The sequence below is a fragment of the Balaenoptera ricei genome, chromosome 19 (assembly GCF_028023285.1).
Source record: "Balaenoptera ricei isolate mBalRic1 chromosome 19, mBalRic1.hap2, whole genome shotgun sequence".
NCBI lineage: Eukaryota > Metazoa > Chordata > Mammalia > Artiodactyla > Balaenopteridae > Balaenoptera > Balaenoptera ricei.
The window spans coordinates 3,056,944-3,078,552 of NC_082657.1; the positions used below are offsets into that span (position 1 = coordinate 3,056,944).

Genomic DNA, 21,609 nt, shown 5'->3' on the forward strand with positions numbered 1-21,609 from the left:
CAGGGGGTGCAAGTTCAATCCCTGGTCGGGGAGCTAAGATCCCACATGTCACACGGCCAAATAAACCAAAACGTAAAACAGAAGCAATATTGTAACAGATTCAATAAAGACTTTAAAAAAAAAATGTCCACACCAAAAAAAATCTTAAAAAAAAAAAAAAAAGGAAAAAAATGCAGACAGAGCCCCAAAGGGATTCATCAAGAGGCTGGCATAATTTGACTTCCCATTTCCCTTTTTTTTTTTTTTTAAATACTTATTTATTTATTTATTGGGTTGTGCCAGGTCTTCGTTGTGGCATGCAAATTCTTTTTTAAATTTTTTAAATTTTAAATTTTTATTTTTGGCTGTGTTGGGTCTCAGTTGCTGCACGTGGGCTTTCTCTAGTTGCATGGAGTGGGGGTTACTCTTCGTTGCAGTGTGTGGGCTTCTCATTGCAGTGGCTTCTCTCGTTGCAGAGCACGGGCTCTAGGCGCGCGGGCTTCAGTAGTTGTGGCTCATGGGCTCTAGAGTGCAGGCTCAGTAGTTGTGGCGCACGGGCTTAGTTGCTCCGCGGCATGTGGGATCTTCCCGGACCAGGGATCTAACCCGTGTCCCCTGCATTGGTAGGCGGATTCTTAACCACTGTGCCACAAGGGAAGTCCTCCCTCTTTTTAAAAATAAATAAATTTTACTATCTAGAGCCGTTTTAGGTTCACAGAAAAACTGAGTGGAAATACAGACGGTCCCCATCCATTTATCCTTTAAAAATTCATTTCAAAGCAATTTGCAAACATTAGACCACGTCACCCCTAAATACTTCAGCATGCATAACATAAGAAGATATCAAATATTTATTGAACCTTCTTGTCCTTGATAAAATTTCAATTCCGTGAAATGCATGCATGTTACCTTACCATCTGATGAATTCTGAGAGATACAGAACACCTGAGTAGCACAAATTCCTCTCCTGATTTAACAGATTCCCTCTGGCTTCCGTTTGGAGGACAGATTGGTGGAGAGTGGGAGCAGAGGTCCTCTTATGCCTGCCTGGCTTTCTCCTTAAACAACCTTTTTCTTTTAGAATCGTTTTTAGATTTACAGAGAAGTTGCTACGATGGTCAGAGCCGTCCTGTGTGCCCCTGACCCAGGTTCCCCAAATGTTATCGTGTCCCTACCATCCCAAACCAAGAAACCAATACTGGCAGATGCAACCCTTTCCTCAGATTTTACTCGTCGTCCCTAATAGCTTTCTGTCCCAGGATCCCACCCAGGACACCACCGTGGCCTTACTTCTTGCCTCCTGAATCTCCACTGGTGGGCGGTCACCTTTCAGGCTTGTCTTGGTCGTTCATGACCCTGGCCGTTTTGAGGCATCCCTGGAGGAAAGGCCACGCCCACGTGCCCAGCGCTCCCGGGCTGCGCGTTACCCACGTGACTATCACTGAAGACGTTAACCTGCCTCACCTGGCGGTTTCCACGCTGTGCAGTGGCGCCTTCCCTGTTCCAGACTCTACTCTTCGTAAGCAAGTCGCTGAGCAGCGGCCCACGCGGAGGGGAGGGGAAGAAAGCTGCACCTTCTGGAGGGGAAGTATCCAGATACACTTCTGGCGAATTCTGTCCCTTCTCCTTACCCTGTTTATTTATTTATTCAATCATTTGTTTGTTTTGTGTGTGTGTGGTCTTTTTTGTTTTGGCCACGCCACGCATCTTGCGGGACCTTAGTTCCCCAACCAGGGATGGAACCTGTCTCCTGTGCAGTGGAAGCTTGGAGTCCTAACCACTGGACCGCCAGGGAATTCCCAATCATTTATTGGCATCCGTATGGATTCACAGACGTTTCTTTTATACTGTGGGTGATAGTCAACTACAACCTCATCTCAGATAAATAGTCTATATTATAGTCCAATGTCACATTATGTATTTCATTGAAGCCCACCTGGGTTTGGATGCCAGGTGCCATCATAGTGAAACAAGCACAGGGAGCTCAATATCTTGTAATAACCGATAAGGGAGAAGAATCTGAAAAAGAATAGATATATATGTGTGTGTGTGTGTGTGTGTAACTGAAGCACTTTGTTGTACACCTGAAACTAACACAGCATTGTAAATCAACTATACGTCAGTAAAAAAATAAAATCAAAACTAAAAAGAGAGAGAGAGAGAGAAGCAGTGCTGAGCAACAAGTAGGAGCTTCTGGCCAGCGTGTGATGGGAGATGTGACTTCAGCCGGGTGACCAAGGAGGGCTTTTGAGGTGGAGGAGTTGAAGACTTGGTCCAGAGGAGCTGGGGACCCGAGCACGCGAGGGGCTCTGAGGCGTCAAGGGGGCGGCCACCTGCCCGCGGTCATCCAGCCAGGCAGAGCTACACCCACCTTTCCCAGGCACCAGCCCCACAGCAGTTTCTTCCCCCTGTTCCCGGCCCCCTGGGCGGGCGGTTTGGAATTCAGCCTCCGAGGCCAAGTCCCCACGCCTCCACAGCCCCTTATCTCGCCACGCCCGGCACTGTGCCTAACACCGACCCGCGCTCCATAAATATTTGCTGCCACTTACCCGGCTGCGCTAGCCCCAGCTGCCCTCCTTTGCCCTCCTCCTGAATCAGCTCTTTCGTCTCGAGGAGGGAGCGGGGTGTTGGTGGACCCCACTGTGGAATCAGGGACGTGACCCACCCAAGGTCACCGGGAGAGGGAGGGCCAGAGAGAGAGAGAGAGAGCGCGCGAGAGCTGGGCGGCCTCCAGATTTCTAATAATGGGATCAGTGTAGCTACTATTTATTATCTTGCCCCTTCGCTGGTGTCAGGCACTTCACACGCATTTTCTGGTTTCATCTCCTCAACAACTCTGCTGGTTGCTAGCACAGACTAGCTATCTCACCTTGTGGCCTGGGACGGGTGACCCTCTTTGCCTGGGACGACCCCCTCACCCCTCCTCCAGGAGGTCCACCCTACATCCCATGTTTCTCTAGCGATCCCCTGTCATAGGTCCAGGTAAGACGGCCCCAAGATCCCTGCTCCCTGGGTGAATACACACCTCTTCCCAATTATTCAGTCAGACGCTGATTTAGGTGCTGCTGTGAAGGGACAGTGCAGCTGGGACTAAGGTTCCACATCTCAGATAGGAACTGGGTCTTCTGTGGGCCTGCCTCATCAGGTGACCCTCCAAAAGAGATGGGGCTCTTCCTGGAAAAAGAGAGTCAAAGCATGAGGGGCGTTCAACAGGAGGGAGATTCTCCGTTGCTGGCTTTGAAGGTGGAGGGGATCCCACGACAAGGAATGCAGACAGCCTCTGAAAACAGAGCGGATTCTGCCCACAGCCAGCAAGGAGGCGGGAACCTCCTTGTCTACCCCAAGCAGAGAACCCAGTCAAGCCAGCCTAAGCTCCTGACTCACAACTGTGAGCTAATAGCAGGTGCTCTGTTTGCATTCAGTCTTCGTTGCTGCACGTGGGCTTTCTCTAGTTGCGGCGAGCGGGGGCTACTCTTTGTTGCAGTGAGCGGGCTTCTCATTGCAGTGGCTTCTCTTGTTGCAGAGCACGGGCTCTAGGCGCACGGGCTTCAGTAGTTGCAGCACGCGGGCTCAGTAGTGGTGGCTCGCGGGCTTAGTTGCTCCACGACATGTGGGATCTTCCTGGACCAGGGCTCGAACCCGTGTCCCCTGCATTGGCAGGCAGATTCTTAACCACTGCACCACCAGGGAAGTCCTGCGGGTGCTGTTGTAAGCTGCTACATTTGTGCTAATTTGTTACCAGCACAGAAAACAAATGCAATCTCTCTGTTTTGTTTCCTTCAGGACACTCACTGCCAAAGTGAGTTGGTTTCTTTGATTACTTAATTGCTTCAAGGTTATCCATCTGTATTTGGTTTGCTAGGGCTGCCATAACAAAGTACCACGAACCAGGTGGCTTACAACAACAGAAACGTACTGTCTCACAGCTCTGGAGGCGGGAAGTCCAAGATCATGTGCGGGCAGGGCCGTGCTCCCTCGGAGACCTGCACGGGGAACTGCCTTGCCTCCTTCTGGCTTCTGGTGGTTGACCAACAGTCCTTGACTTCCTTGGCTTGTAGATGCATCACTTTGATCGCCACCTTCCTCGTCACATCGTGTTCTTCCATGCGTTGCTGTGTTCGCTTGGCCGTCTTACTGAAAGGGCACCAGCAGTAATGGATTCGGGCCCATCTTCTCCAGTACAACCGCCTCTTAACTAATTACACCTGCAATGACCCTGTTTCCAAATAAGGTCGTGTTCTGAGGTGTTGGGGGTTAGGGCTTCAACCCATAAACCATCCCTACCTACATGTGTCATCTTCCAGGGTGCGAACTGTGGCTGGGTTTTCCCGCTGGGTTCCTAGAGCCTAGAGCACAGCCTAGCACACAGTAGGTGCTTGCCTTTTTGTTGTTGTTGTTAAATCGTCTGATGAATTCTTTCTCTGAGCCTCTTTGCATGTCTTTCGAGTGGGGATAGAGATACACAGCAAATAATTGTCCAACACACGAATGAGGGGAGGATTATAACACGCCTCACCCGTACTTGACAGAGGGAGAAACTGAGGCTCAGAAAGATGAAGCGAGTTGCTCAAGGTCAGTGCCGCTGCCACGCTGGCAGCCTGGCCAGGAGGGACCTGGGAGCCCTAACACATGTCCTGCACTCCTCCCACCTCTGACCGACAACCTGCTGACACCTTCCAGTGGCTGAACCCAAGGAGAAGCCAGATGCAGCCCAGGTAACGCAGTCAGCCGGGATGACCCGGACCGAGAGGAGAGAGATGGACAAACGGAAGGTCACCAGCACCGGTGTTCACCCAGAAGGGGAGTCCGCACGCTTGGGGATGTCTTCCATCTCGCTCCCCGGAAGGACACACCAGTCTACACACACCCCCAGCACTGCCTAAGGGCCCCCATTTCCCCACTTCCTGATTTCTGCCTATCCACCCGGTGTCAAGTGGAACCTCCCCTCAGTGCCGTTCCGTGGTGGGGACTGTGGAAGGGTTCTGCCCTAGATGCAGGTAGGAAGGGAATATTGCACCCAGAAGATATAAAAGCAAGAATAAAACCCATTAAAGGTTTGGTCCGCTTTTCACTTTTACCACACACAGGCGATTGCAAACAAGGTCAGTGGTAAAACAAGGTCAGTGCTTCCCTGCAAAATATCTTTTGTTGGTCTAAGTTCTGAGCATTTGCTGCAAATGTTACCATGGCGTTTTAAATACATATATTTAGGGCTTCCCTGGTGGCGCAGTGGTTGGGAATCCGCCTGCCAACGCAGGGGACGCCGGTTCGAGCCCTGGTCCGGGAAGATCCCACATGCTGCGGAGCAACGAAGCCCATGTGCCACAACTACTGAGCCTAAGCTCTAGACCCCGTGAGCTACAACTACTGAGGCCACGAGCCACAACTACTGAAGCCGGCGCACCTAGAGCCTGTGCTCCGCAACAAGAGAAGCCACCGCGATGAGAAGCCCATGCACTGCAACGAAGAGTAGCCCCCTCTCAGCGCAACTAGAGAAAGCCCACACACAGCAACGAAAACCTAACACAGGCAAAAATAAAAAAATAAGTAAATACATATATTTAAATACACACACATACATATATATACATTTCAAATGTAACAAATCCAGAAAAGGATGATAAATTATTTGTTATATATGGGAGAGTTTCTTACAAAACTTAACATCATCTTACCATATGATCCAGCAATCGTGCTCCTTGGTATCCACTCAAATAAGTCAAAAACTCACGTACACAAAAACCGGCACATGGATGTTTATAGCAGCTTTATGTATAACTGCCCAAAGTTGGAAGCAACCAAGGTGTCTGTCAGGAGATGAATGGATAAATAAACTGTGCTACATCCAGACAATGGAAGATTACTCAGTGATAAAAAGAAATGAGGGGACTTCCCTGGTGGCACAGTGGTTAAGAATCCGCCTGCCAATGCAGGGGACACGGGTTCGAGCCCTGGTCGGGGAAGATCCCACATGCCGCAGAGCAACTAAGCCCGTGCGCCACAACTACTGAGCCTGCGCTCTAGAGCTCGTGAGTCACAACTACTGAGCCCACGTGCCACAACTACTGAGCCCGCGTGCCACGAGCCCATGCTCCGCAACAAGAGAAGCCACTGCAATGAGAAGCCCGCACACCTCAATCAAGAGCAGCCCCCGCTCGCCACAACTACAGAAAGCCTGCGCGCAGCAACGAAGACCCAATGCAGCCAAAAATAAATTAATTTAAAAAAAAAAAGAAATGAGCTATCAAGTCATGAAAAGACATGGAGGAACCTTGAATGCATACGACTAAGTGAAAGAAGCCAATCTAAAAAGGCTACGTGCTGTATGATTCCAACTATACGATACTCTGGAAAACAGAAAACTATGGAGACTGTAAAAAGATCAGGGGTTGCCAGGAGATGGCAGGGGAGGTATGAACAGTTGGAGCACAGAGGATTTTTAGGGCAGCAAAAAATACTCTGTATGATACTGTAGTGGTGGATAGATGTCATGATACGTTTGTCCAAACCCATAGAATGTAGACCACCAGGAGTGAGCCCTAATGTCAGCTATGGGCTTTGGGTGATAATGAGGTGTCAATATAGGTTCATCGATTGTAACAAAGGTACCACTGGTGGGGATGTTGGTAACAAGGAGGCTATGATGGGTGGGGTCAGGGGGTGTATCTCTGTACCTTCCACTCAATTTTTTTTTAAGATTTATTTTTTAAAATTTATTTATTTTATTTATTTTTGGCTGCATCGGGTCTTAGTGGCAGCACGCGGGGACTTCGTTGAGGCGCATGGGGTCTTCATGGCAACGCGCTAGCTTCTCTCTAGTTGTGGTGTGCGGGTTTTCTCTTCTCTAGTTGCGGCACGCAGGCTCCAGGGCACGTGGGCTCTGTAGCTGTGGTGCATGGGTTCCAGAAAAAGTGGGCTCTGTAGTTTGCAGCACACGGGCTCTCTAGTTGAGGCGCCCAAGCTCAGTAGTTGTGGCGTGCAGGCTTCGTTGCCCTGTGGCATGTGGGATCTTAGTTCCCTGACCAGGGATCGAACCCACGTCCCCTGCATTGGAAGGCGATTCTTTACCACTGGACCACCAGGGAAGTCCCCTTCCACTCAATTTTGTTGTCAGCCTAAAAGCTCTGAAAAATAAGTTTATTAATTAAAAAAAGAAAGAAAAAACACAAATCCAGAAGGATGCTGATGGTTCTTCCATGATAATGACTGAAAATCATTCTGTTACGTACAGGAGGGGAGGGTGTTAAAATGATCTGGGTGTCCAATACGTCAGGTCGCTGGGGCCTCTGATTAGAATGTGTGCTCTGCCGGGACGGGGATTTTTTTATAGCTTTATTGAGATATAATTCCCATACTCCACAACATGCCCATTTAAAATGTACAGCTTGGGAGCTTTTGGTGCCGTCACAGAGTTGTGTGACCATCAGCACGATCACTTTGAGAACATTTCCATCACCCCGAAAAGAAGCACCGCACCCCTTAGGCATCTCACCACCGCCCCGCCAGTGACCCAACCCCTGGGCCACCACTCATCCCCTCCCCGTCTCTGAGATTTGCCTCTGAGGGTGGCAGTTGTTCCCTTGGCTCTCTGATGTGTGCCCAGAACCTGCAACCCTGTTGGATACACCCTAGCGGGCAGGTGCTCCACAGTTAAATTTAACTAATCCGGTTTTTCTTTTCTTTTCTTTTCCTTTTTCTTTTTTTTTTAGCCACCCTGCCTGGCTTGTGGGATCTTAGTTCCCCGACCAGGATCAAACCCCGGGCCCACGGCAGCTGAAAGCACGAGTCTTAACCACTGGACCGCCAGGGAAGTCCCGTAACTCATCTGTTTTTGTCTGGGTCCCAGTCACGACCGGCTTCTGCTCAGAAGCCTCTTTCTCCCCCACCCGTTGCCCCATCAGGACCTTTCGGAGTTACCTCCGTTAGAGCAGGTAACACCCTGCTTCATACTTCCCTGCATCTCTGTCCTCGACACCCTCCACACTCCCCCCAGATTCCTCCCGCGAGGACAGAACCTATCTGCTCCTGTTTGCGTCACCTCAGGCCCCAGGAAACGCGTGTTGCATTTGAATGGAAACAAGAACAGTCAGCACCCTCGACACACACACGTGTCCCCAGCTCCTGGCCCGCAGACACACAGCCCAGCAGACAGGCCCAGAGTGTGAAGCGCGGAGCCCAACTGTCCCCGTGTGAGCCCCGACTCCGCCGTTGACCCCCAGCGGGACACTGGGCAGGAGATTGAATCTCGGCGAGCCTCCCTTTCCTCAACTATAAAACGGAGCTAATAATAGGACCTACCTCTCCCCGCTGCAGCGAGGATTAGCACAGGGGCCGGTAATACGCAGAGTTCAGTAAGTACTAGCTATAATTATCGCTAAGCACGCGGGATTTATGAAGTCATGACACACGGCCTTCACTCGGCCATCCGTCAACCTCCTCACCTCATGCACATTTCCCGAGGAGAGGGAGAGAGAATCCAGGGTGTCTCCAGGAACCGTGAGTCCCTCCTTGTGACTGGGGTGTTCGGTGAGATGGGGAGGAGCGGCAGATAAGGTGGGGCCGGTGCCAGCTGCAGGAGAGCTCAGAGGCCAGGCTGGGCAGCTTGGATTCCTTCCCAAAGGCGACGAACGAGGAGCCAGGGGGTGCAACTGAGAGCTGAGGGACAAAGGATATCTCTGAGTGTTAGGAAGATGCCTTCGGGGGGGTGATGGGGGCTCACTCTAGGGGAGAGACTGGAGTCGGGCAGGAAGCGGGGGTGAGGGTCCACATGGGAGAGGATGAAGCCAGACCCCTGGCCTGCAGCCCAGTGGACATGGAGAATGCCCTGATTCTGAGTCCACTGTCTCTAGATTTCTAGAGAGATCTGGCAGGGACTGTAAACCTGGATGTCCTCTGCTAAATCCTACGTTTCCATTTTTACAAAAGTGAAAGAGAAACAAGGTGAAAGTAATTTTGATACAATGTTTTAGTTCACTCAATACAGTATATTCTTTTTATTGGCATCACTCAATATAGTTCATTCTCCTTATTCACGGTAGTGATGGTCTATAACGGCATAGTGAACACTGAATAATTGATCCTGAGCCACTGCCCCGGGGGGAAATATGGGGTTAGTTGCCTACCAGACTTTGGTCACAATTTTGTTGTTGTTGTTGTTAATTGATTTATACATAACCTTGTTTTATGTGTATTTCTGCTTAAAGGCACCTTATCTAATGCATATTGTTGACTCACTGACATTAAACTCACAGCCAACAGTGTTGTAACTCATGCCCAAAGGAAGCTTATCTAAAATGCATTTTCTCCATAAGCCCCATCCCAGCCCTTTTACGCTTAGGACACTAGACAGCACTTGGGCTTTATGTTTGGGGAGGCGTTTGAAAATGTAAAATCACCAAGAAATAGCGCAATACTGCAAAAAGGACACTCGTTTACAGGATGCAAGTTTGTTCAACCTTAGCTGGGAACATGTGTCAGAGACTCCCGTTGTTGGCTGCTCTGTGCATGCCCGCGAAAGCGCTGTGCTCTAGATTCAGGGGTCACAGGAGCATTTTTAGTGGGTAGGCAAATTTGCAAATATGGAATCCGCCGACGATGAGCTCGACTGTATATCCAAAACATTATCATGTCATCATGTAATTAATATAAATATCATCAACGGGTAGTTTACATTCTCTCTTCCGTGCTACGTCTGTGAAATCCGGGGTCTATTTTGTACTCACAGTACATCTCAGTTTGGACAAGCCATGTTTCAAGTGTCAAAGAGCCCTACACCGCTAGTGGCTTTCATATCAGACAGTGCAAGTCTCTATAGCTTTCTTCAGACTCTCCAAGAGACCTGTGGACGCAAAAATAAAAATAAAAAGGCGTGAAAGAATGCTCAACATCATTAATCATTAGAGAAATGCAAGTCAAAACTACAATGAGATATCATCTCACACCGGTCAGAATGGCCATCATCAAAAAATCTAGAAACAATAAATGCTGGAGAGGGTGTGGAGAAAAGGGAACACTCTTGCACTGTTGGTGGGAATGTAAATTGATATAGCCACTATGGAGAACAGTATGGAGGTTCCTTAAAAAACTGAAAATAGAACTACCATACGACCCAGCAATCCCACTACTGGGCATATACCCTGAGAAAACCATAATTCAAAAAGAGTCATGTACCAAAATGTTCATAGCAGCTCTCTTTACAATAGCCAGGACATGGAAGCAACCTAAGTGTCCATCATCGGATGAATGGATAAAGAAGATGTGGCACATATATACAATGGAATATTACTCAGCCATAAAAAGAAACGAAATTGAGTTATTTGTAGTGAGGTGGATGGACCTAGAGTCTGTCATACAGAGTGAAGTAAGTCAGAAAGAGAAAAACAAATACAGTATGCTAACACATATATATGGAATCTAAGGAAAAAAAAAAAAAAAAAGGTCATGAAGAACCTAGTGGCAAGACGGGAATAAAGACACAGACCTACTAGAGAATGGACTTGGGGATATGGGGAGGGGGAAGGGTAAGATGTGACAGGGTGAGAGAGTGGCATGGACATATATACACTACCGAATGTAAAATAGATAGCTAGTGGGAAGCAACCGCATAGCACAGGGAGATCAGCTCGGTGCTTTGTGACCACCTAGAAGGGTGGGATAGGGAGGGTGGGAGGGAGACGCAAGAGGGAGGGCATATGGGGATATATGTATATGTATAACTGATTCACTTTGTTATAAAGCAGAAACTAACACACCATTGTAAAGCAATTATACTCCAATAAAGATGTTAAAAAAAATAAAAAAATAAAAAGGCGATGTCAGATACAGCCACCTTGGAGAGCTATGTGGCAATATCTAAGAATTTAGCTGCGCGTTTTTCTTTCGACCCAGGAATTCCACTTTGAGGCCAGTGCCCCATGAAGTGTACCACTCAGCACAAGGCAACACGTATCAGAATATTCTTTGCAGCCCTGCCTGCAAGAGCACGATAGTGGAGAAAAATAAAATGTCCATGCTCGGAAGAATGCATCCATAAACTACAATATGTCCATACACTAGACTACTCAACATCTTTGCAAAAGAAAGAGCCTGAGCTCCGTGTAACAACAGGGATGAAACTCACAAACACAAAAGCAAGCGGAAGGTCAGAGACGTGATGCTATTTATACAACATTTAAAAACAGGCGGGGCTTCCCTGGTGGCGCAGTGGTTGAGAGTCTGCCTGCCAATGCAGGGGACACGGGTTCGAGCCCTGGTCTGGGAGGATCCCACATGCCGCGGAGCAGCTGGGCCCGTGAGCCACAACTACTGAGCCTGCGCGTCTGGAGCCTGTGCTCCGCAACAAGAGAGGCCGCGATAGTGAGAGGCCCGCGCACCGTGATGAAGAGTGGCCCCCGCTTGCCACAACTAGAGAAAGCCCTCACGCAGAGACGAAGACCCAACACAGCCATAAATAAATTAAATAAATAAATAAATAAATAAAGCATGACACAAATTAAGCAATGTGAATACCATCAAGCTTTAAAAAAGAAAAAAAAAAAAAAAAAAGAAATGTTTGTTAAAAACAGGCAAGGCGATACTCTATGGCAGTTATGGATTCATACATGTGTAGCAAAAGTATTTTTTTGTAAACATGAAAAACGACAAATACCTCCTTAAGGATGGTGGTTACTTCTGGGAGGGAAGGGAAGGATTTGGAGAAGGGTAAGTACACAGAGGGTTCCAGTTATATTTGAAAAGTTATATTTCTTCAGCTGGACAGTTGTGGACATGGAGGTGCTTATTATGGTTATTTGGGATATTTGTGTGTGTGTGTGCCTGAAATATTCTTTTGCACGAGGAACCATAGCAAGGGTTTGTACTGCTGTGTTGACCTGGTCAGACAGGCAGACAGTGAGGGGTCATATGTGGCCTGCGTGTGCCTTGAAAAATACTAGAGCCACTCTGACAGGTAGATGGTGAGGATTCCGTGAAATTCCTGCACGGGTGAATAAAGCCCCCAGCACAGTATCTGGCCTGTTGTAACTGCCATCAGCGTATTTGTTGAGAGCAATCATATCACTAAGCAATCGCTCTGTTCTAGGTGCTATGTCTAGTGTTTTCATCCATTATTTTGTTTAACAGTATTTATTCAGTGTCTGTAGGAACAAAGCCCCCTGCCCGGGTGCAATAGAGAGAAAACAGCATGATTCTCGTGAACATAGGGGGGAGGGCATTCCAGTCTTCACGACGCACCCCGATAACTGCTAATGGCCAAGATTTGCCCTACTAGTTTGTAATCTTATTCTTTCCGGACAAGACACATCTATTTAATGTTACAGGTTTTTTTTTTTTTCTTTTTCTTTTTATCTCTTTTTTTGGTCCAAGGATATGGGGGTGGGCAGGTGAGTAATCAACTGTGCAACATTTTTTCTTTTTTTTTGGGGGGGGCGGGGCGCGGCATGCCCTGTGGCCTGTGGGATCCTAGGTCCCCGACCAGGGATTGAACCCGGGCCCTCGGCAGTGAAAGCGCAGAGTCCTAACCACTGGACCACCAGGGAATTCCCCAACTGCACAACATTTGAAATGCAGTTAATACTTGATGTGATCTTTCAGTAAATATTTTATTTGGAAAAATGTATAAAGTATATAAATAATATATAAGATATATACCAGACATCATATATATGATAGTCCATGGTATATATAATTATATATATATATATATAATATATATATATTATATATATATATATAATGTATATTGCATTTGTGATTGTATCAGGTACAATCATTATGTATTGTCAGTCTATAATATGTTACAAACTTTAAATGTTTCTTTGACAATAATGCTCTGGGTACGACCGGCAATTGTTCCCATTTCATGAGGAGGAAACTGAGGCATGGAGGCAGCTGGACGCTTGGCCGGGGGGACAGAGGCAGGAGACGGTCACAGGAGGAGTCCCTGGGAGCTGGAGAGCAGCAGACACAGGGGCGTGGCGAGGCAGGAGGCCCAGAGCCCAGCTTTAACAGGGGTGTGTGCACCCCGGGGCCTGGGCTGGGCCTCCCCCCGCACCATCACACCTGCCTCTCGCGGTCACTCTGGGTGACCCCACGTGGCAGTGTGGCTAAATGGGGAGGTGCAAAGCTCCCCGGATCATCGGTGAACCTGCGGGGGGGCTGGGGAGGGCCGGAGGCCTGCAGCGGCCCCTCTCACCCTCCCGCTGGGGGACCCAGGTGGCCAGCTTTGCAGCCTGACCTTTCGGCTCCAGCCCAGCAGCTGCCCTGTAGTCCCCGCAGCTCCCCAGGGGAGGGACTCAGCTCTAGCCTGAGCGGGGTGGGGGCGTGGTAGAGGGCAGCCTGGGGTCCCCGGGCCCTCGCGAATCCTGGCTCTGCCTCTCTCTGGCTGCTGACCAATGCCTCTGTTTCTCCAGGGCTCAGTTTCCCCATCAGTAAATTGGAAGCCATCATCCTACTCATCCAAGCCTTCTCGGGAGGACTGCACAAAGTCTTGAATGAATTTTAAAAAGTTAAAAAATAAAGAGCCAGGGCCTGACACCTTATAAGCATTGAATGAAGGGTCATCATTGCATTATTTAATTTTAGTTTTAGTTTTTGAATAGGTAACATGCTGTGGGGGAAATTCAAATAATACAAAAGGCAGAGTGATCAAAAGTTCCTCCACGGGCTTCCCTGGTGGCGCAGTGGTTAAGAATCCACCCGCCAATGCAGGGGACATGGGTTTGAGCCCTGGTCCGGGAAGATCCCACATGCCGCGGAGCAACTAAGCCCGTGCGCCACAACTACTGAGCCGGCGCTCTGGAGCTTGCGAGCCACAACTACTGAGCCCACGTGCCACAACTACTGAAGCCCGCGCACCTAGAGCCCGAGCTCCGCAACAAGAGAAGCCACCGCAATGAGCAGCCCACACACCGCAACGAAGAGTAGCCCCCGCTCACTGCAACTAGAGAAAGCCCGCGTGCAGCAACAAAGACCCAATGCAGCTAAAAATAAATAAATAAATAAATTTATTTTTTAAAAAAAGAATCACTATGCTGTATACCTGAAACTAACACAATATTGTAAGTCAACTATACTTCAAAATAAAAAAAAGTTCCTCCAAAGTCACATGTTGACATGGATTACTGACTCAACTAAAGCAGCAATAGAAAATTGGGAAAATTGGGTGACGAAGAATACAGACTGAGTATTAGCTTATTTTAAGGAATTACCGTTAGTGCCGTTCGATGTGATTGATAAAAGTTTTGCAGTTGAGCTGGAAATTTTCCTTCCTTTGATGGCAATGTAAACCTGAGCATTGGGGCAGAATTTATCATGATGTCTGTAGTTTAGTCACTTTTAGCTTTTTATGAGGGAAAATTTCTAGCAGAACCAAAAGTAAAGAGTAAAGGAACTGTTTGTGCTCAGTAACACGTGCTGTTGACGCAACATCCCCACCCTCACTTGGGCCATGTTTTTCCTGCGCTGGAGTATTTGAAACCAAACACCAGGCAGTGTATCATTTTGCCCCAGATGATTTCCATAGACTGCAATTTACTTTAAAATACTCCATCCCCACAAAAGAAAAGAGTATGGCAAAAAGCAACGTTTGTGAAGTCTGGTCAATGGAGCGGAGGGTGTTCCCTGTGGCTTTCCTTTTCCACTGTTCTGCGCTTGCAACTTTCCACAAGCCTCGAAAAGTCAAAGAACAAAGGAAGTTCCGCCTCTGCACCGCACCCCCCCCCCAGCCCTGCCCAGGTTCCCAGGGCCAACACAGAAGCCAGTTTCCTGGGGATCCTTCCAGAGGCCCAGAGACCTTTCTAGCTGCATCTTTATTAATAGCAGGTTGTAGTAGTAGTTGAAACCTGATGGGGCAGGCATCCGGGCTGAGTCACACAGGCCTGTCCCGGGTCACCCCACACCTCCTCCCCTCTGACCTCACGTAAGCCGATGGCCACTCGGAACCTCAGTTTCCTGCTCTGTAAACTGGGGATAAATCCCCACCCTTTTGGGAGGCTGGGAGGATGCAGTATAAAGGCCCCAGCGCAGAGCTGGGCTCAGAGCCTTGCTGAGTACACGAAAGAAGACTTTTCCCCAGAGTCTCTCTCAGCTATTAAGAGCTCCGGGGTCTGACGGGGGACGGCTGGGGGTGGGGACTCTTGGTATTAGGGGGCTCTGGGAGTGGTCTCCCTGGTCCCCAGAGGCCCACGGAGGCAGGTGGGTGCACAGAGCCCTGGGTCTCCCATCCCAGGTAAGGTGTACGAAGGGGCTGGGCTCCCCTTTGTCTGCTGCCCTCAGGCCCAGCCCCTGGGGGTTCATAATATGTTTTGTCCCCTCTGTCCTGGGACCAGAGCCCAGAGTCCAAGCTGGTCTAAGTTTGGAAGGGGGAGGGAGGGGTGGGAGGGGACAGGATGTCTCCGAGCTGTCACACACACCCCTGTCCCGGGCCCAGAGAAAGGGAGGGACAAAAGGCTTGGAGAGAGTCAGAAACAAAGACGGGAGAGAGACAGAGAGACACTGGGGAGAGCAGGCCAGAGTGGGGGACAGAGTGCGGACATCCTGAAAGACAGACAGACAGACAGCGGCCACAGTGGGAAGAGCGTGGGGACAGGAGTGAGGGGCCGGGGACCCACAGACAGGCGGGGAGACCCATCCCGAGACCCGGGAGCTAGAACAAGGGCAAGACAGAGACAGGGAGGTGTGGAGAGAGGGGACCAGACAGGCAGGGAAGTCTCTGGGCTCGGACGCAGAGGGGCACGGAGGCAGACCCTTCAGATTAGCTCCAGGCCTCGGCTCTGCTCAGGGGTGCAGTGGAGCTCAGTGGGCGTGCTGCTTTTCGGGAGCCCAGACCAGGGGTGCTTGCCCGAGGGCCAGCTGACACCAGGTCACCCTGAGATGGAGCGCAGGGACCCCGAGAACCAGGAGGATGGGGACCCGGAGGTGAGAGACAGGAGACAAGGGAGGGAGAGACAGAGACAGAGAGAGATGCAGGAGATGGAGAGGGCCAGGGGGCAGACACAGAGAGACACACACAGAGAGAACCAGAAGAGACAGGGAAACAGAGAAACATCAAAGACCCAGAAGAACACAAACCCGAGGACACACAGCGAGGCCAAGACCCCAGGGGGAAATGTACGCAGAAACAAAGAACGGGAAACCCAGGAAGAGAGGAGGATGGAGAAAGAGAGGAGTAGAGTCAGGGGTGGTGTGGGCTGGGGAGGCCCCCAGTGGGGCTGGGGCTTTTGGTGGCTCCCGCAGATGGCAGTGGGCAGGGTCGCTGAGACAATCACCCATAACCCCGCCAGGACACAAAAACAGGTGGCCTGAGGGCGGGTGAGTCATTGTGACTCACCCTCTCTGGGGACCAACCCCCCACCTCAGCCCTGGGCTGGGCCTCCAGCCCACCCTGCTGCTCTAGGTGGGCCCCAGACTCACCCCCTCCCCAACTCTGTCCCTCTCCTGCAGGAGGACACAGCCACGGCCCTCCAGAGGCTCGTGGAGCTGACGGCCACCAGGGTGACCCCAGTGAGGAAACTGCGTGTCCAGTATCACCTCATCCGAAAGCTTGGCTCTGGCTCCTACGGCCACGTGCTCCTTGCCCGGCCTCGCCAAGGGGGTGAGTTTGGTCACCAAAGGGCACAGTCCTTGATGTCCCCCAGGTTTCCCCCTCTGAAACCACTGAGACAGGGAGCAGCCTTGCGGGGAGCTGATGAGGACCCTTCTTGATGCGGCTCCAGAAAGTTAAGAGCTCTGTGGTCTTCCAAAAAATGGAACTCACCCAGAGAGGGTGAGAGACTTGCCTGAGGTCACGCAGCAAGGCGGGAGCACAACTTGGACTGAAATTCAAGTCGCCGCATCCCCTACTTTATGCGAGAGGAAACTGAGGTCCAGAGAGGGTAAGGCAGTTGGGCAAGGCCACGAAGCAACCTGAGGCAGAGCAGAAAGAGTCCTCAGGGAAGGTCTCCTCCAACTCCCACTTCACAGATGGAGAAACTCGAGGCACAGAGAGGTTAGACACTATGTCCTGCCCCTCTTGTTTTATGCGTAAGACGTCTGAGGCTCAGAGAGGCTGAGTGGCTTGCCTAAGGCCCCACAGCAAGATCAGAGCGCCCTGAGTTCCCTCCTGCCCCCACCTCCCCAGCAGGTCCGGTTGTGGCTCTGAAGCTCCTACCTCGGGACTCGGTCCTGAGAACCACCTTCCTGAGAGAGTTCTGTGTGGGCCGCTGTGTCTCGTTACATCCAGGCATCATCCAGACCCTGGCAGGACCCCTGGAGACCCCCCGACACTTCGCCTTCGCCCAGGAGTATGCGCCCTGTGGGGATCTCAGCGGGATGCTGGAGGAACAGGTGAGGCAGGCAGGCAAGGGACAGAGGTTGGGACTGCTTATCCCAGGTCTGACTTTGTCCCTCCCCCAATCCTGTTTCCAACCCTGACCCCCAAATCTTAACTCCGCCCTAAGTCACCAAACCACCTCCTTATTTCTAATTCTCAATGCAGTTTCCATGACTCACCCCAACCCTAATCCATCCAGGGCAGGGAGTTGGGATTGGGGTTGAGGATGGATCAGGTCTGATGAGGGGGTAGGGATGGAGACAGAGATGGGATTTTAATTGGCATTGGCATTGGGAATGGGTGTGGGTGGAGATGGATGGGTTGAATTTAGGGTTGATTATAGATTGGTCACGGGTGTGGAGAAGAGCACGGTTGGGGCTGCAGAGTGAAGCAGAGATGGCTGAGGATGTGTATGTAGATTGAGTTGGAGAAGGGCTGTAATGGAGTTCTCTCTAGAAAGACCAGGTCAGGACTGAATCCATGATATTCTGGGGGTACTTGAGTTTGAAGTTAGGGTGGGGTCATCTTTAGGAATAGACTTTGGATTTGAAATAGGCTTGGGGATAAACAGAAGGAAAAAAGGAAGGGAGGAAGAGAAAGAGGGAAAGAGTAGGATGGATGGATGGATGGAAAGATTGGTGGATGGATGAACGGACGGATGTTTGGATGGATTGAAGGACGGAGGGATGAATGGATGGATGTTGGCTATTAAATAACTGGACAAATTATTGAATTGCTGACGAGCTGGTGGAATGGGTATTGAGTGGAAACCCTGCTGTATAGATCGTTGGATGGATGACTGGTTTGATGGATGGATTGCTGTCTTGCTGCCTGGCTAGCTGGATGGATCGATCTATCAATCGATTGATGAAATAAACTGTGGGACTTTAGAACTGGGTCTGAGTTAGAGATGGGACCTGAATTACTATGGGCCTAAGATTAGGATTAAGTGTGGGATTTGGGTTTTCATTGGAGATCTTGGTGGTCAGTTTAGAGGAGATAAGAAATATAAGGAGTGGGTTTGAGTGTTAGGACAAAGTTTGATGGAAGTTAAAGAAGTTCTGGTGAGATTTGGGGTTCCAGTGAGGAAAACATCTGGGAGTTGGTCTACAGGGGTACAGATGTGGAGGCAGCTTGTGGTTGAGGCTGATCTGGAGAAGCTGTTGGGGGCTGTTTTGGGGACACTAGAGGTAGCCGCTGGTCTGGGGATTTGGATTCTTGAACCCCAAGAAGCAACATAAAGAGGGAACCGGGGCAGCCTTTACTTCATCCTCTCTCTTTGACTCCAGGGCCTCCCAGAGCTGCAGGTGAAGCGGGTGGTGGCCCAGCTAGCTGGAGCCCTGGACTTCCTCCATGGCCGGGGGCTGGTCCATGCGGACGTCAAGCCAGGAAACGTGCTGGTCTTCGACCCTGTCTGCAGCCGTGTGGCCCTGGGTGACCTGGGTCTGACCCGGCCTGAGGGCAGCCCAACCTCTGCCCCGCCATGGCCACTGCCCTCCGCCCCACCCGAGCTCTGCCTCCTGCTGCCCCCTGAAACCCTGCCCCTGCGACCAGCAGTGGACTCCTGGGGGCTGGGGGTGCTTCTCTTCTGTGCGGCCATTGCCTGTTTCCCTTGGGACGTGGCGCTAGCCCCTGACCCTGAGTTCGAGGCCTTTGCTGGCTGGATGATCAACAGGCCCCAGCCACTTCAACCACCGCCCCCTTGGGACCAGTTTGCGCCCCCGGCTCTGGCACTGCTCCAGGGGCTTCTGGACCTGGATCACGAGACTAGGAGACCCCCACTGGCTGTCCTGGACTTCCTGGGGGATGATTGGGGGTTAAAGAACAAAGAGAGACCTGGGTGCTTGGGGAGTATGTGCAGTGAAGTTGGGGAGGAGGAGGAAGAGGGGGGAGCAAGCCTGGAAGAGTGGTCAGAGGAGGAGGAGAATGACGACAAAGATGGTGGGAGGACGGGGACAGATGGCGGAGAGCCCTGACCAGGTGACTGGGACGGGTGCCCAGAGCTAGGGCCAAAGGCCCCTCCCCCAGCCCCCATGGCCACCTGGATGGAAAGACAGCTGCTTCCGGGAGGACAGAGAGGGAACACATTGCACCTCTCCCAACCGAAGGCTGGACTCGGATGCACAATTCCCCTCCCGACTGAGGACCCGGGAGTCCGGAACCCCCGGTACCTCCTCCGTCAGACCCAGGAGTCCAGGGCCCCAGCCCCTCCTCCCTCAGACCCAGGGGTCCAGACCCCTCCTCCCTCAACGACCCTTCCTCTCCCTTCTGTCCTGAACGTGTCTTCTTGAAGGAAGGTGCTGTTTCCCCTGTAGATGCATTTCTGCACGGTGGGGACATGTTGGGTGCTTATGGACTTGTGATGTGGTCACACCTCTCTTCTAAGACCTTAGGTGACTCCCGCTGGCCATGGCACCAAATCTGGGCTTTCCAGATCCAACACCATGGAAACCTCGCCTTCCATCTCTCCCACTTCCCTGGGCTCTGGGGGACATTAAGGGAGGCACTCATCCTTTCTGGACCTAAATCAACACACAGACAGGCACACACACACCCTCTCTTGCCTGCAGATGTTTGGAAACCCTGTGTTCTCCCCCGAGAATGCCTTCTTCCCAACTCCAGGCCTCCAGAAAGTAGACACCGCCCCGGGGGCCTCTCCGGCTCCTCCGAAACTTGTAGCCCAGCGATCTGCGCCCCCACCTTTTCCATCTCCCCTCGCAGGCTGCCCAGGACGGACTTGGCCTTGTTCACCTGTACATCCTTTCGGGTTCTGCTCTCACACGGCGAGCCTCCTGCACCAGCTCCCTGAGAGCGCGAGCACCGCGGCGTGTGCTGGTCCCGTCCACGCCGAGGGCCACGGCTGGTTTGCAGGGATCTTGTGTCCACCCGGGCCGGCCTGATGCCACCCCCATCCCAGCACACAGACCCCTGACTTGTGAAGCTTCCCGCCTGCAGGGCAGGGGCTGAGTGGATCTGAGGCCGCATCCCCCGCACCCAGCACGGTCATGGGGACCTGCTTCTTTCTGGGGAATCTGTCCTACGTGCTTTCTAGATTTAAAAACGTGAGTTCACTCCATACAACGGGGTGTCCTGGATTGGACCCTGGGACAGGTAAAGGTTGTGGGTGGACACGAGAAGCGTCTAGCGTTTGACTGATGGCTACTGTCTTCATTTGGACAAACGCACCGACGGCTGGGTGAGGGATTCACCTGGCAGGGAGCTGGGTGAGGAGACATGGGAGCTCAAAGCCGCTGTCCTGTACATCTAAAAATGATTCTGAAATAAAACGTAAATTTAAAAAGAATCAAGTGCGTTCACATTTATCATCTCGCTCGAAACCTGAGGGGGTGGGTGCAGCCCTCCAGGCCCCCGCCCCTGCCTCCTCCTTCAGTGCTGGGAGTCCGTGCCTGCCCACCCCCCAACTCTGAAGTCTGCAGACTCATAACTGGGACTCCCCTCCCTTCCTCCCCTCCCCGCGGGCCTCACTTCCCAGCGGCTGCACCACCTGCTGCCCCTCTGCTCCGAGGCTGAGGTCATTTCTCACTGCATCATTCTGGAATCTTGTTGTCTCATCCTTTCCCCACACAGGACCCCATGTCTCCTCCCCCGGACGCCCCTTACTAAACACTTGTGTCTGACCTGTCAGTGGGGCACTGATGGGGCAGCTGGCTGGGGTCAAGGCAGGGGCAAGCTGGAGAAATGATTTCATCCTCTACAGGGGACCAGGACCCCTGGATCTGAGGGAAGAGGGGCTGGGGCCCCGGACCCCCGGGTCTGAGGGGGGAGGGGCTGGGGGCCCCGGACCCCCGGGTCTGAGGGGGGAGGGGCTGGGGGCCCCGGACCCCCGGGTCTGAGGGAGGAGCGGCTGGGGGCCCCGGACCCCTGGGTCTGAGGGAGGAGGGGCTGGGGGCCCCGGACCCCTGGGTCTGAGGGAGGAGGGGCTGGGGGCCCCGGACCCCCGGGTCTGAGGGGGGAGGGGCTGGGGGCCCCGGACCCCTGGGTCTGAGGGAGGAGGGGCTGGGGGCCCCGGACCCCTGGGTCTGAGGGAGGAGGGGCTGGGGGCCCCGGACCCCCGGGTCTGAGGGGGGAGGGGCTGGGGGCCCCGGACCCCCGGGTCTGAGGGAGGAGGGGCTGGGGGCCCCGGACCCCCGGGTCTGAGGGAAGAGGGGCTGGGGGCCCCGGACCCCCGGGTCTGAGGGAGGAGCGGCTGGGGGCCCCGGACCCCTGGGTCTGAGGGAAGAGGGGCTGGGGGCCCCGGACCCCCGGGTCTGAGGGAGGAGCGGCTGGGGGCCCCGGACCCCCGGGTCTGAGGGAGGAGCGGC

At 52.0% G+C, this 21,609-nt stretch overlaps 1 protein-coding gene across 8 annotated transcripts; it reads left to right on the forward strand.

The window, feature by feature from the left end:
- The first annotated feature begins 8,354 nt into the window (after nt 1-8,354).
- On the forward strand, nt 8,355-20,591 carry SBK3 (SH3 domain binding kinase family member 3). Of its 8 annotated transcripts, none has more exons than XM_059905735.1 (4): nt 15,390-16,086; nt 16,420-16,570; nt 17,096-17,301; nt 18,577-20,591. In XM_059905735.1, the coding sequence occupies exons 1-4, from the start codon at nt 15,850-15,852 to the stop codon at nt 19,261-19,263; spliced, it is 1,281 nt and encodes a 426-aa protein (XP_059761718.1). In that variant the 5' UTR covers nt 15,390-15,849; the 3' UTR covers nt 19,264-20,591. The 8 variants fall into 8 exon arrangements, with proteins under 8 accessions (XP_059761723.1, XP_059761718.1, XP_059761719.1 ...); XM_059905736.1 differs by having other exon boundaries at nt 17,099-17,301; XM_059905737.1 differs by having other exon boundaries at nt 15,391-16,086; nt 17,198-17,301.
- The last annotated feature ends 1,018 nt before the right edge of the window (nt 20,592-21,609 follow it).

Bases quoted from the DNA above. Each gene is read 5' to 3' on its own strand.
- SBK3 (XM_059905735.1), top strand. From the start codon at position 15,850: ATGGAGCGCAGGGACCCCGAGAACCAGGAGGATGGGGACCCGGAGGTG. The intron at 16,087-16,419 runs GTACGCAGAAAC...CCTCTCCTGCAG, and splicing joins CCAAGACCCCAGGGGGAAAT to GAGGACACAGCCACGGCCCT. The intron at 16,571-17,095 runs GTGAGTTTGGTC...CCACCTCCCCAG, and splicing joins TGCCCGGCCTCGCCAAGGGG to CAGGTCCGGTTGTGGCTCTG.